The 21,061-nt window shown below is 36.2% G+C and overlaps 1 protein-coding gene across 3 annotated transcripts; it reads left to right on the top strand.

Moving 5' to 3' along the window:
- Window positions 1–231: 231 nt before the first annotated feature.
- LOC107821106 (kinesin-like protein KIN-7D, mitochondrial) lies at window positions 232–13,817 on the top strand. 3 transcript variants are annotated; one of them, XM_075254705.1, is made up of 25 exons: window positions 232–1,158; window positions 1,293–1,390; window positions 1,577–1,666; window positions 1,976–2,028; window positions 2,322–2,387; window positions 2,567–2,620; window positions 2,949–3,008; window positions 4,073–4,151; window positions 4,242–4,309; window positions 5,665–5,721; window positions 5,800–5,904; window positions 6,388–6,492; window positions 6,685–6,792; window positions 6,867–6,998; window positions 7,652–7,834; window positions 8,323–8,463; window positions 9,361–9,501; window positions 10,016–10,135; window positions 10,227–10,277; window positions 10,412–10,459; window positions 10,587–10,730; window positions 11,648–12,394; window positions 13,075–13,204; window positions 13,286–13,407; window positions 13,497–13,817. In XM_075254705.1, the coding sequence occupies exons 1-24, from the start codon at window positions 830–832 to the stop codon at window positions 13,366–13,368; spliced, it is 3,192 nt and encodes a 1,063-aa protein (XP_075110806.1). In that variant the 5' UTR covers window positions 232–829; the 3' UTR covers window positions 13,369–13,407; window positions 13,497–13,817. The 3 variants fall into 3 exon arrangements, with proteins under 3 accessions (XP_075110806.1, XP_075110805.1, XP_075110807.1); XM_075254704.1 differs by having other exon boundaries at window positions 8,320–8,463; XM_075254706.1 differs by lacking the exon at window positions 9,361–9,501 and having other exon boundaries at window positions 8,320–8,463.
- Window positions 13,818–21,061: the final 7,244 nt, after the last annotated feature.

Raw genomic sequence — 21,061 nt, 5'->3', positions numbered from 1 at the left:
ATTGTGACTAATAATACGTTTTATATATATAAATTTTATATTGAAATTTGCTGTCAAAATTAAGAAGTTTGACTCTCAAAATATGAACTGAATCAAACAAATATGAATTTACTGTATTTACAAAAATAATATAAAAAAATAATATGTATAAATATATAGCAAAAGTAGAACAATTGAGATATACATAAATTGACTCTGAAATATCAATAATGTAGAAAATGTACACACGATCATTGTTATACAACTATCCAACGAGAGATCAAAATAGGACTTGACAAACATAAATTTAAGTAGTTCCAATAAGTTGCTTTTGCTCTATTTTTTTCTTCCTTTTCAAAATATCAACTTCAACCCCAAAAATTATTCCTTTTAAGTTTAAAAAAACACTGTCGCTAAAACGTACTCTACTTCGAACCCCTCCATGAATTGTCCAAATATGAATTGGTAGTTTGGTACTAGTTCTCCTCCCACTCTCCCATGTTAATAACAGGTCTCCTGCACCTCTCTTCTGTGCAGTTCTTCTTTGTCGTAAAGGTGAAGTTATGAGGTTTTAGCTATAGATATTAGCTCCACAATCCACAGTGAAGCTTCTCTCTCAGCTCACTAGGCATTTTGCTCAAAAAGCCTGAAAAGGGAATTAAAAAAAACAATGCTATTCCCTTTTCCATTCACACCATGTGACCTCTGACAAATTCTTCTTCAATCTACATATACCTGAAAAACTCACTTACACGCACTTATTGTTGTTGCCTTGACATTTTCTTCGATACTAAGTCAAAAGGATTTGGTTTTGGTATTATTTTACTTTTCATAAGTAGTGGAGCGGTCAATGGCTGCTTCCTCGTCTCGAGGACGAAGTAGCTCGCCGTTTCACTATCGTAAGCCATCGACTCCATTTTCATCTTCATCGTCTTCAAATTCCTTCATGAATGGTCGACTCATGCCTCGATCGAGCTCCTCTTCAACGACGTCCTTCTTTGGCTCCGGCTCCAGATCCATGACCCCGAGTCGCAACCGAACCGATTTGGCTAATTCGCGAGGTTACGGGAACCGTTCGCCGGTGAATTATCCGTCGGCTGAGGATTTAATTGGTGAACCGGTGGATATGTCCAGATCAGGAGAGAGTATTTCGGTCACTGTTCGGTTTCGGCCGTTGAGGTAAATATGCTAGATCTAGTTTATTTAATTTGGATCTTTGTGCTGGTTTATTGGAGGAGTTTGAGGTTTTTTAGGGTTTCGAATTGAGTTTTTTGACAATGCGGTGAGAATTTGGTGTTATTGTATGGTGGCAGTGAAAGAGAATATCAAAAAGGCGATGAAATCGCGTGGTATGCTGATGGTGACAAAATCGTACGGAATGAGTATAATCCGGCGACAGCCTATGCCTTTGGTACAATTCTATGCACCTTCGAGTCATTTCGTGATTTTGATTCTGCTGGTTGTGAAAACTTTAGTGCATTATTTTGGGAATAATATGGAGTTTAAATGGTGCACTTGATAATTGCTTAGAAATTAGAATTGCCTTTTATTCGAAGTTTAAATTGTTATGTTGGTCATTTTATTTTGATGATGGTAGATAGAGTATTTGGACCTGATACGGGTACCCAGGAGGTTTACGAAGTAGCTGCTCGACCTGTGGTCAAGGCTGCAATGGAAGGCATAAACGGTATGATTTGATACTTGACATGCAAGATCTGCTAACACTTTGATTTTTTTAGCTAAATGGAACATGCACATGAGTTACTTAGTTTCAGATAATTCAGTTCAAGGGCATGCCCGAAAGAAATCTAATCTCTGCCTAGTGATCCGTCCATCATTGGCAATAGTCGAGATATCTGCCTAATATACTGACTAGAACAAAACGAGTGTCTCAGCTCCAAGGGCTATGTTCTTGGGCTGACGTATTTTCATTTGAGCGTGGTGGGTTGCGTTTTCCAATTCAGCTTCACTGACACAAGACCTGCTTATTATGCAGGCACAGTTTTTGCTTATGGTGTTACAAGTAGTGGCAAGACACATACTATGCATGTAAGTCTATTCTGTTGGGATATGCCCAGTTGTCCTTGAATTTGAGAGAAACTTCCGACTTCTGCTACATCTCAAACAAACAGTTTAGGATTATTTAATTGATAACTACTGACAAAGTTTGTTTAAGAATACTGTTTTATTTTTATATCTATAGCACTGTCGAAATTTGACGATTAAAAAAGTATTTGCTTCATTTTCATCTTTTGTTTGCCAAGTCCACGCCCCCCTCCTCCCGAAACCAATTAAAAGTTTTTGTCATCACATTGTTAATTTTAAGATATTGGTTTCTGCAGGGAGATCATAATTCTCCAGGTATAATTCCGCTGGCGATAAAGGATGTATTTAGCATCATTCAAGATGTAAGTCAGCTTACAAATCTATGTTATTTTAAAATTTTGATGGCACGCTACAAGCATTTCTTCAAGTTTGACAACGATTCTTGTATATCAATTCTATTCTATTGTCTTTATGAAAGTGTGACTTACTCTTGCTTATCCAAAAGAGAAAGTGCGACTAACTCTTAAATTTTGTCTTTCAGACTCCTGGATGTGAGTTCTTACTTCGTGTATCATATCTTGAAATCTATAACGAGGTTAGTATGGTGCACATCAGCCAGCTACTTCCACATATGATGAAATTGGTACTGAACTAGAGAGATTAAAAATTAATTATGAGTTGCTGCATGGATCATATCTGAAGAGCATCCTTTGTTGCAATCTTTAGATTACTAGTATAATTTATGATTCCCTTATACCTGCAACATTACGTAACAGCTGCTATACAAAGTGAAATGCTGAAATGATTTCTGAAGTAGATTATCATCTCTCTTTATGCTCTTGTCTGCACTAGACCCTTTTTAGTTTCTCATTCCAGATATTAACTAGAGTTGGTGTCCATGCTCACCATGTTTATGGTGCCAGGTTATCAACGACTTGCTGGATCCAACTGGCCAGAATCTGCGTGTCAGGGAAGATAATCAGGTGTTTGTTGCTAATAAAACTAGTTGCTGTTCTTGGGAATTGTAGTAGGGTTGTTGGACAAGAGTTTTTAATTTGTTCCAAAGACCTATTTATCTCGAAGTTATGTTTCTGAGTGTTTGATTTTCTTATTTATTTATATGTTTGTCTTTGAAGATGAGAATATTGTTTCGACTTCAGGAACAGCAAATGGCCTAGTATCCGACGAATGATAAACTTGTCTCCCAGCACGTCCTCCACATGTTTAAGACTTATATATGATATTTACTACTCCCTCCCTTTCAATTTAAGTGTTGCTTTCCTTTTTAGTATGTTTCAAGAGTGCAATGCCTCAATCATATCTAATTTTTAACGCATGTCTTAGTGCTGTTATACCATTTATAAAATATTATTACTTATAAAAAAAGTATGTTTCAAAAAGAATGCCTCTTTCTGTATTTGGTAACTCTTTAAATCTAATATCCTACATTGCATATTTAAGGCCACAAGATTCAAACGGCATTTTGGAACATTATACACATCTTTAGTTTAAGATCACATAATTCAAAAGTCTTCCTTATTTTCTTAAACATCGTGTCTAGTCAAAATAAGGCACTTAAATTGAAACGGAGGGAGTAAATATTAATGTCCTCTTTATTTCTCAAAAGTAATTAATAAGAAGCAGAAGTTAGCTGATTAAGTTTGAAGAACTTAAGGGTTGAGATCATTAAATCCCTTTAGAGACAAAAAAACACTAGGTGATTTCTTTGAATCTGCCTAAGCCCTGTTGGGAAAAGTTACCCAGTACCTCTGCTGATGGGAGGTAGCAGGTATCCAATGGAATGGACGAGGTGCATGCAAGTTGGCCTCGACACCACTATCATAAAAGAAGGTGGAGATCATTCATTTCCTCACATGTTGTTTCCAAAATCTACAAGTCCTACATCTAATTGCCATAGAACAAATCCTGATGTTTCCAATGAAGTTCTTCTATCTACGTAGGAGATATTTATGCTTCTTCCCAAAGTCCTTGTTTTCAGATGTTGCTCTGTAGTTCTTGATTCTTTGTACATGCAATGGATGTGCAGGGTACTTATGTTGAAGGTATAAAGGAGGAAGTTGTTTTATCACCTGGGCATGCACTTTCTTTCATTGCTGCAGGGGAAGGTAATTAGTTTAGCTATTCAGGTCTGTCTTTGTTGATAGCCAATGTTTTTGTTATCTATATTCGTATTGATTACCATTTTCCTTTTCCAGAGCATCGACACGTTGGTTCAAACAATTTCAATTTGTTTAGTAGCCGTAGTCACACAATATTTACCCTGGTAAGTTTGAATATGATGGCTCATTGTGATATATTGCTTATTGCAACCAGAAATTTCTTTATCATGCACTTATTTTTCAAACCAATGAAAGCTGCTGTCTCCACTGAACTTTATCATGTTACTAATATGTACCTTTCGGCCTAGTTGCACTTCCCTTTAAGGCATACATGGATTTTTGTTTTTTCTTAAGGTCCCTTCTCACCAATTCAATGCAGTAATTATGGATAGCTTATCGGTAAGATGGGAGCCTTTGACATACTGTGGCATTGGGCCACTCTTCCTAGTAAACTTGGGGTTTCTTTGACTCATTTGTGAAAAGATACACTAGGTAAAAGCTAATATTTAGACTGAATGATACCAAAATTGCTAACCATGTAAATGTGAATTCCCCATTTCATGGATTTTGAATAATAGACCTAAAAACTGTTAGAGCTTAGTTAAAATGCTCTATTTTATTTATTTATTTTTTAAAATAAATTAACTTCGTTTTTAACTCTTATTCTATTTGGATGGGAAGTATCCTCTTTTGTTTAGACTCTGGAGATTGAATAATGGAAGTTTGAACTAGGCAATTTTGCAGGGTAACTAATCTGTCAAGTGCTTGCCCACATAATCTTCTTCCTTTGCATAATCACAAAATAAGTTCTCGAACTTTGTCATAATCAGTTAATTTGCCTGTTCTAGGAAAATTGTACGTGAAACTGTTGATGAATGGTTTTCTGGAGGCCCTCAACATCATCTGAAATATATGAAATTTTCTTATGTCTTATTTAGTCTTTGTTTACAACTTAAAATATATGTCTTATTTTGTCTTATATCAACTTGAATATTTGTAAAGCACTAATTAGATAACTTTTCTATAACATGAAATCTCGGTTCAGTGTTGGGAAGAAACTTCTGCTGAAATGCGATTATGGAATTCAACTGTGTTGCAGGCTCATTTTACCCACTAGGACTCTTAGAAAATTGGATGACAAGCTGTTGGAGCTGTAATTAAATGTTTTCTTTCCGTGAATTTTGAGTGGAAGAAACTGTCAGTTATGCCTTATCGAGAAACTTTCAATTATGTTTGGTCCATCCATTGTGACATTAAATGGTTTATATCTTGATTCTTGATACACAAACTTCAATCTGTAACTGCTTGATACAAAAAATAAAATAAAATAAAATATTCAATCTGTAACTGCTAGTGAATTTTGGGTCACATTGCTGAAGTACTTTGGTTTATCTTCCTTAATAGCCTTAATTATAACTTTCAGTTTTGTACTCTTCTAGTTCAGATATTTTAGTGGTTATATTTGCTACTGGGTTTTGTTAGTCATGTCTCATTGTCCACTTTATTACACATTGTGCAGATGATTGAAAGTAGTGCTCATGGGGATGAATATGATGGAGTGATCTTCTCTCAGCTTGTATGACTACTAGCACTATATGTTCAGTATTAAACAACAGTGCATCATAGCACCTAACATTTTTGTTTTTCCACTTAGAACTTGATTGATTTGGCTGGATCTGAGAGCTCTAAAACTGAAACAACGGGATTGCGGAGAAAGGAAGGATCATATATAAACAAAAGTCTTTTGACTCTTGGAACTGTAAGTACTAAGCCATCAGTGGTTGATGGTTTCTATGTGGTTTGCTATAACTGTTGCATTTTAACAATATTGTGATATTTCAATTATGTGAAAAATAGAGGAAAAAAGGAGAGAAGATTACTTCTCGAGTTGGTTGTAGACAATACACAAGAGGGCAGCTCATAGAGGAGTTTAAGCTGCAAGAAATAAGGCAAATTTAGCTTAAATGAAACAAGGAAAGCTATTAAATAAGGAAATTACCTAAATATCTAGATTCCTAATTGTGACACAATTAGAAAGAACTTTGACACTAACCTAAACACAAATTGAATAGGAAGTTCTGACAATAGCTAAATTAATTCTCTTGGCTTTCAACAAGTTATATACTTTTGCTCATGATCTACCAGTATTTGCATTTTTGGGGCTGAGGTGAGGAGTAGAGTAAATTTTTATATGTTTATTCATTTTCAATCTGACACCTTGATTGTGCTATCATTTATTAAGGTCATTGGAAAATTAAGTGAAGGGAAGGCATCTCATGTTCCTTATCGGGATTCTAAACTTACTCGGCTACTCCAGACTTCACTGAGTGGGCATGGACATGTGTCTGTGAGTATGATGAGCATATACTCTACATTTCCATTCTATTGATCTATCTTGTCTTTGTACAGCTGTTATGCCTTATTTGATGTTTATCTTTTCCTCCTAGATTCCTTTTCATCTGTTCTAACATGATTGTCCTGTTGCTTGATAAAGATTACAAATAGGTCTAATTCACCTCTTCTTTCTTGTTTTCTGTAGCTCATATGTACTGTTACTCCTGCATCAAGCAATATGGAGGAAACACACAATACGTTAAAGTTTGCAAGCAGGGCTAAACGTGTGGAGATTTATGCATCACGCAACAAGGTTTGCCCTGTTGCTGTTTCAGTATTGTGGAATTGGAGTTGTGAAGGCTGAAGCTTAATATATGTCTCTTTCAGATTATTGATGAGAAATCCCTGATTAAGAAATATCAAAGGGAAATATCGTGTCTTAAAGAAGAGCTTGATCAACTAAGAAGGGGGATGCTTGTAGGTGTCAATCCTGTAGAACTTTTGACTTTGAAACAGCAGGTAACAACTCAATTAAATTTTTTTGGTAAAGTCCATCTACAGCTAAAGGTCAAATATGTCATGTTCAATTAACTACATGCTTAAAGACATCTGTGCTTTATCAGTTTTTTGGGATTAATCTGTAGTGAGATAACATTTCTCCTAATCAATACTTATTATGATAGTGAACATTCCACTTAAAACTAAAAAACGATTCTCCAGGGGGTTCCTCTTTTTTTCCCCCTTTTCATATTCATATTTATATCCTCTGCAACAATTGTTGGGATGGTCTTTCGTAGAAAAGCTATATATCGGATTGGAAGCAATGACTTCAGCCTCTTTCTCCTTATATGGCGTTTAAAGAGCGTGACTCTTTAGTTTATTTAAGTTCAAATTAGTTAAAGTAAAAGGCCCCACTTGATTCAATTCATGAATTAGCCCACTATGAGTCGGTGTATGCTTGTAGGTGTCAATCCTGTATAACTTTTGACTTTGAAACTTCAACTTCTCAAGTTAAACTATTTGGTAAAGTCCGTCTACAGCTAAAGGTCAAATATGTTATGTTCAGCTAACTACTTGCTTAAAGACATCTGTGCTTTATTAGCTTTTGGGGATTAATATATGGCTGCGGTTGGTTTCTTGTGCTGTATAACTTGTTAATGGTCTTTTTGCAGTTGGAAGAAGGGCAAGTGAAAATGCAATCAAGATTGGAAGAGGAGGAGGAAGCCAAGGCAGCTCTAATGAGCAGGATACAGAGGCTAACTAAACTGATCCTTGTTTCTTCAAAGAATTCAATCCCTGGGTATTTGGGTGATGTTGCCGGGCCTCAGAGGAGTCGTTCTCCTTCTGAAGATGATGTAGGTTGCTCTATCTTTCATCATGAGTACAGTTTCTTTATGCCATTATTTGTTCCCTCCAGGAGGGTAGATAGTCTCTGAATCTTATCCTCTATTCGATCTTAAAGATACATCATGCTTTCTGATTTTCGCAAGTCTTCCACCCAGTATTGCAGCTGGGTTTAGCTACTACATATATTTTCACTTAACATGTACTAATTTTCTTCTTTCATCCGTTATACCAGTTTATGATTCTCCATCTACTCCAGGAGACTAAACATACTCCTCTTCTTGCTGCTACTTTTTTTTTCTCCCCGTTGTTCTTTTTTCAATTTCAAAAGTATCTGTCAAAGAATATGTAGCTTTCTGTTACCTTTAAAAAAAAAAAAGAATATGTAGATTTCATATTATTCCTTGCTTGCAGATTCTTGATTTGTCATTTAGGATAAAAATATTTTTTCTGTGTATTGATCTTCTTTTCTTTGATTGCCCGGCTCTTCCATCAGAAGATGGACAGTTCTATGCTTATAGATGGTGAGAATCAGAAAGACCCTTCAGCATATACTTCTGATCACAAACACAGAAGATCTTCTAGCAAGTGGAATGATGATATATCTCAGGTTGGGAGCGCAATGACTGAATCGGCTCAGGTGGGTGAACTTGTCATTGGTTTTGCCTGTGGTTCAAAGCTGCCCATTGTATGTCTTTACCTCTCTAAATTTCACATTCTTAAAATCCTTTATTGGAGGAGAGTACCGTAGTGGTTCTTAATATTGCTAAATGTTAATACTCTGAGGGGTCGTTTGGTATGAGGTGTAAGAAGGTATAGGGGTGGTATAAAAATTTAATACCACACCTTAATATTCTGTTTGATTAGCAAACCAGGTATAAGTTATCTCGGTGTTAATTTTAACACCAGGATAACTTATACCTTATAGAGGATGGAGTAATTAGCACCGGTATAACTTATACCTTCTTAGAAATTAAGCAATTGTCATTCTTAATACAACATACCAAACAGTGAATAAACAACAATCCCACCATAACTAATCCCAGCATAACTTATCCCAACATAACTTATACCGGCATAACTTATACCGGCATAAGGCGTATTCCAACCAAACGATCCCTGAAGGACTTGAATATTTAAGCTTCATGTTGTTTAAGTTTACTCTATATGCTTTCGGAGGTCTTTTCTTTCCGCAGAATCTGATGTGTCTGCATATATTTTTTCTTTATGAATTACGAAGTTACTATGCCGAAGTTACATTTCAACAAGCTCACCATTTTGTATAAGGAGCAAGAAGTTGTTTGGGATCCCATAAGCTATACTACATTTATTGCAAATCCACTCTTGCACTACATAGATTTACAGAGCTTCTTGTACCTCTGATATTTAAACTCGCTTTAGATAGTAAAGCTTTTAGTCAATTATGTAGTGTGTTTAAAAACTCTCGAAAAGGTGCAATAATTTTGTCCTTTACTTATTTATCAGGTTTTTATTTCATTATCTTTTTCATTTTTATTGTCTTTTTATTCGAGTATAGGAAGGAATTTCAATGTCAGATCGGATGGACCTCCTTGTAGAGCAAGTCAAGATGCTTGCTGGAGAGATTGCATTCAGCACCAGTACATTGAAACGCTTAGTTGAGCAGTCCGTAGATGATCCAGAGAGTTCAAAAACACAAGTACAGACTGTTTTGTCTTTCTGGACTCAATGTTTTATAACAATGTGCTGGTCAAGTTATAATGAGTCTATGTTATCTTTATGACTGCTTTCCTGCTGGGACTTAATTGATTGTGAGTCACTTATAGAATATCTTCTCACTAGGTTCGCATTCTGTATCTCTCAAATGGTGTACCCCTTTCAATCTCTGTTGTTAAAACTTGAAAGAATTTGTCATTTAGTGCTTTCCAGAAAGTCTTGTGTATTACACTAGTGTCAGTTGTGGAGCATATTTAATTCTGAAATCATCACTAGAAACAACGGGGCATCTTTGATCGTCAAAACTCTTAGGATTCTGAATGCTTGATGACTTACCACAAGATGTAAGAGTTTTTCCAATGCGACTGATTCGTTTCTTCCTTGTGCAATTGCTGCTGTCTGAAGCACATAGAAAAGAAATTTTCATTTGATCCTGTAAGTAGTTGTGTCCCTTTTTAAGATTCTGGACTTATTTGTTGTGCTAACTCTTATGACAGATTCAAACTTTAGAGCATGAAATTCAAGAAAAGAGAAAGCAGATGAGGATGTTGGAACAGCGTATTGTTGAAAGTGGTGAAGCATCAGTTGCCAATGCATCTTTAGTCGAAATGCAGCAGGTGATGTCACGTTAACCTTTTCTATTGTCATGGGCTTTTCTCCCCCTCTTATGCGGTTTTATACTTTGTCTCACATTTCTATCTTTGACAGACTTTGATGAAATTGATGACACAATGTAGTGAGAAGAGCTTTGAGCTTGAGGTTGGTTACCCTATAAAAGCTCAATCGAGAACACCCCCTTTTTTAAATCTAAAATAAAATATTCATTGTTGTTACAACTTTGTAAGCATCTTTCTTTTAGATGAAGTTGTTTACAGTTTGACCTTCTGATGCAGATCAAATCCGCAGATAATCGGATTCTCCAAGAACAGCTGCAAAACAAGGTAAAAAGAAGGCATTATTTATCTTGTTGCTAATGGAATGGCCTGGTTGCTAAATTAATGTTGACCTTTCCGATAGCTAATTTTCTTTCCTAGGCATAATCTGACTGTTATTTTATGTTGTTTTCAGAGCTTAGAGAACAAGGAACTACAAGAAGAGATTTGTCATCTTGAACGGCAGCTAGCTGTCAAGGCAGAACAATCGTTTCCCTCATCAGAAAAATGTCTATCTGATGAATATGTTGATGAGCTTAGAAGGAGAATTCAGTCCCAGGTAGATAGTAACTTTTGATGGTAGTTATTGATCTGATGTACAGCTAATTCTTTTATTTTCTGCAATTATTCTTTTGAAGGGGAGCTTTGGTGTAACTGGTAAAGTCATGTGACCAGGAGGTCACGGGCTCGAGCTGTGGAAACAACCCAGAAATGCAGGGTAAGGCTGCATACAATAGACCCTTGTGGTCCGGCCCTTCCCCGGACCCCGTGCATAGTGGGAGCTTAGTGCACCGGGCTGCCCTTTTATTTTTCTGCCGTGGTCCTCCTCGGGGAGGAGGGTCTCTCAGGAGCAAGTGAAGCCTGATTATCTCTGAAGTTTAAATACACGGTGCAGAATGCATCTACCATTGAATCTAAGTAAAGACAAGGGAAACTCAAGGACTATAGGAAGATAAGAAAACTTCCTTCATGTAAGTTTGATTGAAACAGAAGAAAGAGGAAACTGCACTATCCAAGTTGATGCATTTATGATTGATAGGAACCTGATGTGGTATGTTTCAGAATAATTATTAGTTTAAGATTTCTTCAACTGAGGAATTGGAATGATTTGATTAATTGATCTGATGAGGTGTGCCTATTTTCTCCCTTCATTTTACCCTCAGTTAATGTTACAAGCTTCACCTTTATCTCTCTGACATAGTTAACTGTTCTGGACTCAAACTTTTTCTTGATGAAATTTGTACAGGTTAATGTTGTCTGTATTTTATGAAAATAAAAGTTCCCATGAATTTGTGTATTAAACCTTCGATCTTCTATTACTTGGATTATCCCCTATTATCAGACTAAATCTCGAGACTTTTTTTGTGATGTTACACAAATATGACCTTCATGATTGTACAGGTGCATTAATGTTGTTTACACATGCTTTATATGGATTCATCATGGTTCTAATATGTTGGTTTGCAATTTGAGCAGGATATTGAGAATGACAAACTAAAGCTGGAACATATTCAGATTGCAGAGGAGAACAGTGGTTTGCGTGTGCAGAACCAGAAATTGTCAGAGGAAGCTTCATATGCAAAAGAATTAGCATCTGCTGCTGCTGTTGAACTGAAAAATTTAGCTGCTGAAGTCACAAAGCTCTCGTTACAGAATGCAAAACTAGAAAAAGAAATGTTAGCTGCTCGAGAGATGTCGAATTCTAGGAGTTCCATTGCGCAAACTGGTAATCTTAGTAACAGAAAGCATGGTGAAAACATAAGATCAGGGCGTAAAACCCGGGTCTCTGGCCGAGGAAGTGAATTTTCAGGAGCGATTCATGATGACTTTGACACGTGGGACCTAGATCCTGAAGATCTAAAGATGGAGTTGCAAGCAAGAAAACAACGTGAGACACTTCTTGAGGCTGCGCTGGCTGAGAAGGAAATTGTGGAAGATGAGTACAGGAAAAAAGTTGAGGAGGGAAAGAGGAGGGAGGCCTCTTTAGAAAATGATTTGGCAAATATGTGGGTGCTTGTTGCCCAGCTAAAGAAAGAAAATACTGCTAGGCGAGACTCAAAGCTGGCAGGTGACTGGCAGAATGATGGAGAAAACAATTTGATTAATCCAGAAATTAATGATGGTGACCACAAGGACCCCATCCCGGATGTTAGCCAAGACGGGGATCATACAAATACAGCTGCTGAGGTTACGAAGGAAGAACCTCTTGTTGCCCGCTTGAAGGTACTTCAGCTTGTCCTTCTCTGATTGGTTTTCTGCACCTTTGTCTGGAAAATGTAGGTGTTTGACATTTCCTTCTCAATCATCTGAATCTTGTGGTGATATTTATCTATTAGCCACGTTTTCCCATTTGACGTCATGCTTCAAAAACCAACTTATCTGCATAAACACTAGTAGAATGTTCCGTAGAATCATAAAGACTGTAAGATAGCAATTTTTGCTGTTTTCTTTACTGTGTGGTATGGCACTCTCTCTATAGTTCTATGCTATTCCTTGCACCAAATTTGAAGCATTTGACTGAGATTTGTAATTTTTTTACTTGTTTATTCTAATGGTAGTTGTGGAAGAAGATATGAAAGTGGTAGATGTAAGTATTTTCGGGAAAATATTACTGGACAGCTAAAACATTTGGAGTCATTTGATTCTTGACATATGTGAAAGTTACATAGAATAATACTTTCTGTATAACTTACACCTTCTATTAAAAAAAATACTTTTGTGAACATGTCAAATGGATGTTCCAGTAGTAAAGTTTTGTCAAATGTAAATTAGGATGGAGAGTCAGGTAGTACATCTTACTGTTCTGGTTTAGTACAAGTGCTGCTAACTAGTGTTATTTCTTTTTTGTCATAAATCCAACAAATATGTAAATTTTCGATGAGTTTTTACATTTGCACATCCAGGCTCGAATGCAAGAAATGAAGGAGAAGGAACACAGGTACTTGGGTAATGGTGATGCAAATTCACATATATGTAAAGTGTGTTTTGAGTCGCCTACTGCTGCAATGCTTCTTCCTTGCCGACATTTTTGCTGTAAGTTACTTTTTAATTTTGTGCTTTCATTATTTGTGCTCTCATGTCATAGTCTGTTCTTATGCGGTGTTAATATTGCAGTGTGCAAGTCTTGTTCCCTTGCCTGCATTGAGTGTCCAATCTGTCGGACAAAAATTGCAGATAGGATTTTTGCTTTTACTTGATTTTGTGCTTCGCCTGCTTGGAATGATGGTGCACAAAAGGTCTGAGTCCCATGGATCACATTTTATTCTTACGTTTGTTCAAACATACTGAAAAATATTGCTTACTCTCTTTTTTCTCTTTACTGCAGGGGCTCGTTTATTCTTGTCAACTTGCTATTTTCTATGATATTCTTTTATTAGTTCAACTGTATGTAAAGTTCCCGCAACTCGATTCAAATGCTATATCATTTTTTTCCTGCGTACTTAACCAAGGAACTGTAGAATAAGAAACAAAGCAACAGAGGAAAGAGAGAAAAGGTTGGAAATTAGTAAATCTTAAGTTCAGGGAGTTTCCATATGATCCCCTTGATCGTCAAATGTAATGTATAGATAGAACAAATGAGCAAATACAAGATGGCATGTTATTGTTGTATTGTCTGTAAATTTTTTAAACGTCTACCAGTTGCATGTAATTTGGACTTCTTTATTCACGTCTTTTCATTCAATTCTGCGCTTAATTATGTATTAATAATTGTTGTCTTTTCTCACCGGGCTCTACCGCTAGCTTTACAAAGAGAGTGGCTCATCCATGGCAAAAATGATATAGGTACGCATCTGGTTTGATGCCGTATTCCAAGTTTGATTGGTTCGAACTAGTCGGCTTATAGAGAGTGATTGAGCTCGCAAAGTAGATGAGGAATTTTTGTAATAATAGTGAAATATGTCCAAAGTAACCAAACCTTCAATATCTATAAAAAAAGATCTTTGCTCTAAATTATTAACTAACGTATTCAAGATCAATGGATTTGATATTGGCCGTCCAGTGTGTTTAATCAAAATAATATTAAAAAAAAAATAGAAGCGATATGCGCTCAAACGCACTTGCATACACAACTTCTTGATAAGTAGTTAGTTTTTTTTAAATAAAAAATTTAATATACAGGAAAAACTACACTTGCAAATTTGTTCAACAAAGGCGATTAATACCACAAAATAAATCGTGAGGGACAAGCTCGCATGAGTTGCTCCTTGATTTTAAATAAATATTGTCACGGCGTAAATTGCTAAGTGTTGAATTTATGAAAACTATATCGGGATAATCTTATGAACTAAACGAAATGTTACGATGCATTTTGACTCTTAAATATCTTATATGACTTGTTGATGATGTGAAGCTCATGGCACGTTTTGAAATGACATTATTTCACTCGTTGTCACTTGGTTTTAATCTAGAAAATGAAATGAGCAATTTGGTGCTATTTTGCGACAAGGGAATGGATTTCGGCTAAAAGCCATGAATTGTGAAATGCTTGTGTTTGGCTTAACCGGTCGGGAGGTAAGTCGGTCATCTTGGGTCCTCGATGCATACATGCCTAGCTGGTCGGGAGGTACGCCAGTAGTCATGCATGAACCACCCGTCACGATCTAAAATCTCACAAAGTTCGTGATGAACCTTACCTAATCCACTAGGCGAATCTACAAGTATAACCAACAATTCAAAATTCCAAAAGATACAAATAAGTCCAAAACATAGTGGTCGACAAGTAATAAACAATAAGTAGAGTATCATTCACACAAGAACTTGTGATCAATTATCAACTAATAATTAATTTGTTTAAGCGATTTTCTAAAATCTAATTATTTAATATAACTAATCTTGAGTTGTAAACTGAGAAATTTAAGGAAATAAGTAAGCAAGATTAGAGACGAATTCAATGAGAGAAAATATTGTAGGGTTATGGGTCAGCTAACAATCTCGTCAAGTTTTTTTTACTTAAATTACCTAATTAATTTATCTGGTTTATTGATTGATATGGTTAATATTAGTCGTAGCATTCTCCCGAAGTACTACTCGCCTATTCAAGCTAATCTAACGTCTATATTTCTATGGAATTAGAACTAACAAGAACACATTAATAATTTCTGTATAGTAACCAAGCAAAGCGACTGTCTATATTTCTATCCTAACTGCAAATCCATTCTCCGAGGCCCAGGTTCATATGCTTGCTCTACTCAACCCTATATGCAATCTAATTACCACTTTCGAGTTCAATCCTAGAATTGTAGATAGTATTCAATTAGTGATCAAACAATCAAATAATTAAGCGCATAATTGAATAAAATAAAATAATAAGATTAATTCAAGCTTTAACTACAACGTTCATGTAACACCTACAACTCTAAAACTAATAAACTATAAAACTAAAGAAAGAGAAGAGAAGAAAAACCGTATCGTCGAGCTCCAAGCACTGTTGCTACTATGCTGCGTTCCCAACAGGTCTCCAATGTGAATAATCCCTCCAAATTAGGTTAGAATCCTTTTGTACAAGTTAGGAGCATATATAACCGAAAAACCTTGTCCCGAGCGAAGTAGGACAAATTTTGAAATTGAACGCCATAATGGGCGCGAGGCGTTAACCTGGACGTTGGAGTTGTTTTCTCGCTACCTTTGGCGTTTTGAGAAGCGCAGGGCGCCATCTTTAGCACCCAAATTCCTACTGCTTCCTCTTTGTTGCCTTTGGCATTGCACTGACCTGGACGCTGAAATGATACTTCCTTTATTTTCTTCCGTTTTAGTTCTAAACTTTGCTCACCTTCGTTCTGTTTCGCTCCTAATTGGTACCTGCACATATAAACACCAAAATTAAACTCAGCTAATCGCAACACACATGAAAATACACTAGATTCGTAGGCAATATGTATATAAATGCAAATACACTCCACACTTAAACTCTTGCACGTACTCGAGCAACTTAAAAGCTTCATTATCCCAATAATAACCCAAAATATCACATCATGAGGGAAAATATAACCATTAAGCACACTATACAATATACATTTCACACACTTTCAACCTATATATGCTAAACTATAAGTAAACAATTCAATTCACCTTACATCAAAGACCGACTCGTTGCCACTAAGCATTCTCAACTTACACACTCACCCTAACTAGAAAAGTTTAATAACGTCACGTATCCATCATGAGATCGTGTGCAACATATTCAAATATGAGATCATGTGCAACATATTCAAATATGAATTCGAATAAAATTGAAGGACATTACATATATGAACAAAAATTATTCACTATCATAAAAAAATTCATGCGCATCCCAAGGTTGTACCATAGGCTTGCCCGTAGTGCATCTCTACTAATCTAAATTTGCAAAGTCTAGGATCAATTATGTCTTTATGGGTCATAATGTAGGCTAAGGGATAAGTAAAGTATATTTGGATAATAGTGACTGATCCTCTTAAATACTTTTAATACACTTCACTTTAATTTTCAAGCACACACCCTTCATGACCAACTCGAGCGCATTGCCACAAAACCATATACAATTCGGCCCTTTTTTAAAGCACATATACATTCACTAGCCCAGACTAAAAAGAATTGGAGGTGTATTTTCTATTTTTGGTATTTTTTTGTTTTTCTTCTCTCTTTTTCCCCCGCTCTCCATAGGTTTAGTTTGCCTGGCTAGTGATCTTTCATAACATACGTGTACCTTTTGGCCTTTTTATGGTTTCACTCAAAAGCTACCCCAAACTCTTTCCTTTCTCTTTTAGCGGTGGAAGTTCTTTAGAAGGTAAAAATTCAATAAAATCGGATAAGAATTAAAAATGAGATTCGACTTGTAATGTGGGTGCCAAAAAAAAGGTTTACAAGCTCAAATGAGCTAACTAAGAGTAATTTTTTTCAATGGTAGGAAAATTGCCTTCATGTTCACGCAAAAAAACACCTATGTCATCTCTTAGACTCACAAACTTAATTCTTTTACTTCGGCTAACACACAAGACAAGTTCTAGACTTACACAAAATAATACAGAGTACAATCTAGACCTCACATCACACAACACACATGACCCATTTGGAACGATTTTATTCTAACTCTCAAGTCAAAGCAAGTAATCACTAGCAAAAAATATTAAGCAATAAAATACTAGATGAACATACAAGTCAAGAAACTGAGAGAATGCGTCATAAATAGACTATTCAGTTTAATTAAGGCATCAATTTTTTTATCAAAACATGACGGGAAGTTAATTTGTATGCCAAAGGCTACCTATGCTAGCATCAATCAAGTCAAAGGCACCTAGGATCAAATTCAGTCTTCTTTCCTATTCCTATTCTAAACTAAAAGGATAAAATATTCAGTTCAAGTTACATCCCCTAGAAAAGAACCGATGCCTAAAAAAAATTAAGAGGAATTATTACCCACTTAATACTAACTAAAAAAATAAAAGAAAAATATTTTTAGATATTTTTATTGGATCTTAATCTCTCAAGAAAGTTTTCCAACACATCCATCATCGGGAAAAGTTCAAATTTTTCTTGTCCCCCCCACCCTATTCAATTTGTTTATTATAAAAAAATCACTAAGTTACGAAAGAGTACTACAATTAAACTAAGATATCACAGAAAATTACCTAAATAATCTTTCCATCCCACACTTAACAAATTCTGCATTGCCCTTAATACATACCATAAGTAACAAGAGGGTAAAAGAGACTCCACGACAAGTCAATGGTCGAAGTATTAGCAGCACATAGGATACTCAGACTTCTCCAGGTATGGTCTTTTGCGCAAGCACCCTACACTTAGTTCCAATCATCCACTTGCTTTTTCACACGCCTAATGGATTTATTTACCATGCTCCTACTTCTTCATAATTAAGAACAACACTACAAAGTAGCACAATAAAAAAATAAAATAAATAAAAATAAAAGGAAACAGTAAAGTTAGGTTGCCTCCCAACAAGCGTCTTATTTATAGTCGTGCCACGACTTATACCAGATTCATCACTTTTTCCTTCACCTTGAAGATATAAATTGTATCCCTAATTTTATTTCAAGTTATCAGTTATTGTTATGGGGTGGTGGTACGATACAAAAGAACCAAGTAAATAATATCACACTTTGTACTTCATGGCCTTTAAGTGAGGAGTGTCATTTTGTCTCCTTGGCATGACAACTTTTAGAATATATGCATTTTGTTCCTCTTCCGTTAACTCCTCCATAGGTTCAAATGCCTCTATTCCTATGTCACCAGCCAATCATAACATTGAAATATATTTAGAACGGGGACCAATGTGTCCTAACTCTAACATCGCTTCAATTTTGATATTCTCACTTTCTCACATACTAGAGTCTTCAAAAATCGTATTGACCACTTCCTCACTATATTCTAATGTTGTTCTCTCAATATAGGCATTGTGTATGACAATGTGGTTTAGTGATTGGTGTCACGACCTCAATTTTTCTCCGTAGGATGTCGTAATGACACCTAGTTTCTAAGACTAGGTAACCCTAACATACATTCAGAATATAACAGAAATAATGATAAAGCCCTCAATTACTCAGTAACTATCAGAAAAGAAACTTCGCAACTCAGCATAAACAACCTTCCCAAAATCTGGTGAATACAAGTCACAAGCTCTACGAATAAGTACTGATCATCCTTATACAACAATGTCTATAAAAGGGAAAGAAATGAAGTAGACTAGATAGAAAGTGACTCCGAGGCCTGTGGACACTGGTAGGTATACCTTGAAGTCTCCGAAGCTGAGTTTGTCTCACTAGTGCCTGGACTAGTAAAAGGTACCTGGATCTGCCAAAAAAATAAATATACAGAAGCGTAGTATGAGTACACCACTACGTTACCCAGTAAGTGCCAAGCCTAACCCGAGTAGAGTAGTGATGAGGTCAGGTCAAGGCCCTACTGGAATCAATAAGAAACTGAACAAGTATATAACTGTGTAATAATGATGACAATGGAGATGAAACAAATAGGAAATGTACCAAGATTAGCTACACTGAATTAAGACAAATAATGCATCACGAAAGAAAAACAAGGAATGATATGCCAAGGAAATGAGCAACCAAAACATAAGTGAAGTAATAGAAAATGTATCCACAAGAATCACTACTGAGGTACCGCCTCGTAGTTTCAAATTACAAAATAACTTACATTCTTTCTTTATATCACCACGAGAGCCTTGCATTTAGTTTTGAAAATCATTTTTCCCGAAATAGCTTCTCATATTTTATCCCACCTTATCACACCACGTGGCTTCAAGTAGTTCCCCTACTAGCAACACACGTATCAAGCCCACCTTATTTCACTACATACGTTTCATCCCCAAACCTTATACCACTACATGTGTATCAATATCACAACATATCACAAATCGCACCTCAAGTGCCCAATAACACAACTTGCCAAAGAAGTTAACAATAATGGTGCTTCAACAATAAATAGCCCATGGCTCAACCATAACATGCACAAGAGTCTCACAATAACAACCGAAAGTGAATAACTCAACAAGAATGATATTTCACAATTTTACAACTTTGCCTCAATATGAATCACGACCTTTATATCTCAATAGCAATTTTAACAACAAGATATTCCAATAATAACAACTTCAAGTAAGGAACTCAACGGTTAACAAATGAATAAGGAATAGAGGATACAATAGCTTCAACTAAAACACGTAAAGACAATTAATAAGTAAAAGATAAGACAAGTAAAGAATGCGAAGATAGACTAAAGATGATGAATATAACATATTATGGTAACTTAAATAAGGGCACGAAGAGAATCTACGTAGCTAGAACCGACAAATTACCATATTACGCCTGTGTACACACTCGTCACTTTGCGTATGCAGCTTCCACACATCACAATTAACACTAAACAACACCAATCCTAAGGGGAATTTGTTAGGCAAGACACTCACCTCAAAACACACTACTCAATATACTAGTAAGCCTTTCCCTCGATTGTCCAACTCCGAACGGCTCGAATCTATCCAAAACAACTTCATACCATAAATAAAAATTATAGGAAACTATTTTGAACAATAAAGTTACGATCTTTAAAGAGAAATAAAAATTCAACTCAAAAAGTCAACCTCGAGCCCACATCTTGAAACCGACCAAAATTATAAAATCCGAACACTCATTCGATAACGAGTCCAACCAGACAAGAATTACTCTAATCCGACTTCTAATCGCCTTTCAAAACCCTAAAATTTAGTCTAAGAAGTTTTTACTTTTTCTCCCCAAATTTCTAACTCAAATCATTAATTAAACGATGAAAATAACAATGGATTCATTTAATATAGCCAAAACCGAGTTAGAATCTTTTACCCCGATGATTTCCTTGAAAATCCCTCAAACAATCGCCACAAACCGAGCTCTCTAGGTTCAAAAATGAAAAATAAAATCAAACCCTCGAAGACCCCTATTTCTGCTCAGCGATCCTCGCTTCTGCGGGCATGGGGTCGCATCTATAGTGCTGTACTTGCAGAAAATCCATCGGAGATGCAGTTCCAACTTAAGCCCTGAAGACTTGCACTTGCGGGCCCCTTAGCGCATCTGCGCTTGCGCTTGTATGGAAGACCTGCCGCATCTGTGCGTCCGCTTTTGCATGCCAGCGATTGCACCTGCGGTCCCAGCTGGGCAAGGCCAGCTTCGTTTTTGCGGCTCGAAGGCTGCTTCTGCGGGTGCCACACCTGCGGCCCAAAGTGCGCAGGTGCGATTGCACCAGACACAACTAAGCTTCAGCAATCACACAAGTCCAAATTTGTTTTGTATTCAATCCTAATCACCCCCCGAATCCTGTCCGAATATACCAACAAGTTCCAAAACACATAATGGACCTACTCGAGGACAAAAATCACATCAAACAACATCGATTCTACGAATC

Source organism: Nicotiana tabacum, chromosome 6 (assembly GCF_000715075.1).
Source record: "Nicotiana tabacum cultivar K326 chromosome 6, ASM71507v2, whole genome shotgun sequence".
NCBI classification, from domain to species: domain Eukaryota; kingdom Viridiplantae; phylum Streptophyta; class Magnoliopsida; order Solanales; family Solanaceae; genus Nicotiana; species Nicotiana tabacum.
The sequence above is the reverse complement of the archived record's forward strand: the minus strand, read 5'-3'. Positions and strand labels throughout refer to the sequence as shown.

Coding starts and splice junctions, on each gene's coding strand:
- LOC107821106 (XM_075254704.1), top strand. CDS start 830: ATGGCTGCTTCCTCGTCTCGAGGACGAAGTAGCTCGCCGTTTCACTAT. Junction 6,793..6,866: donor TTTATGCATCACGCAACAAG/GTTTGCCCTGTT, acceptor TGTCTCTTTCAG/ATTATTGATGAGAAATCCCT. Junction 10,278..10,411: donor AGAAGAGCTTTGAGCTTGAG/GTTGGTTACCCT, acceptor CTTCTGATGCAG/ATCAAATCCGCAGATAATCG.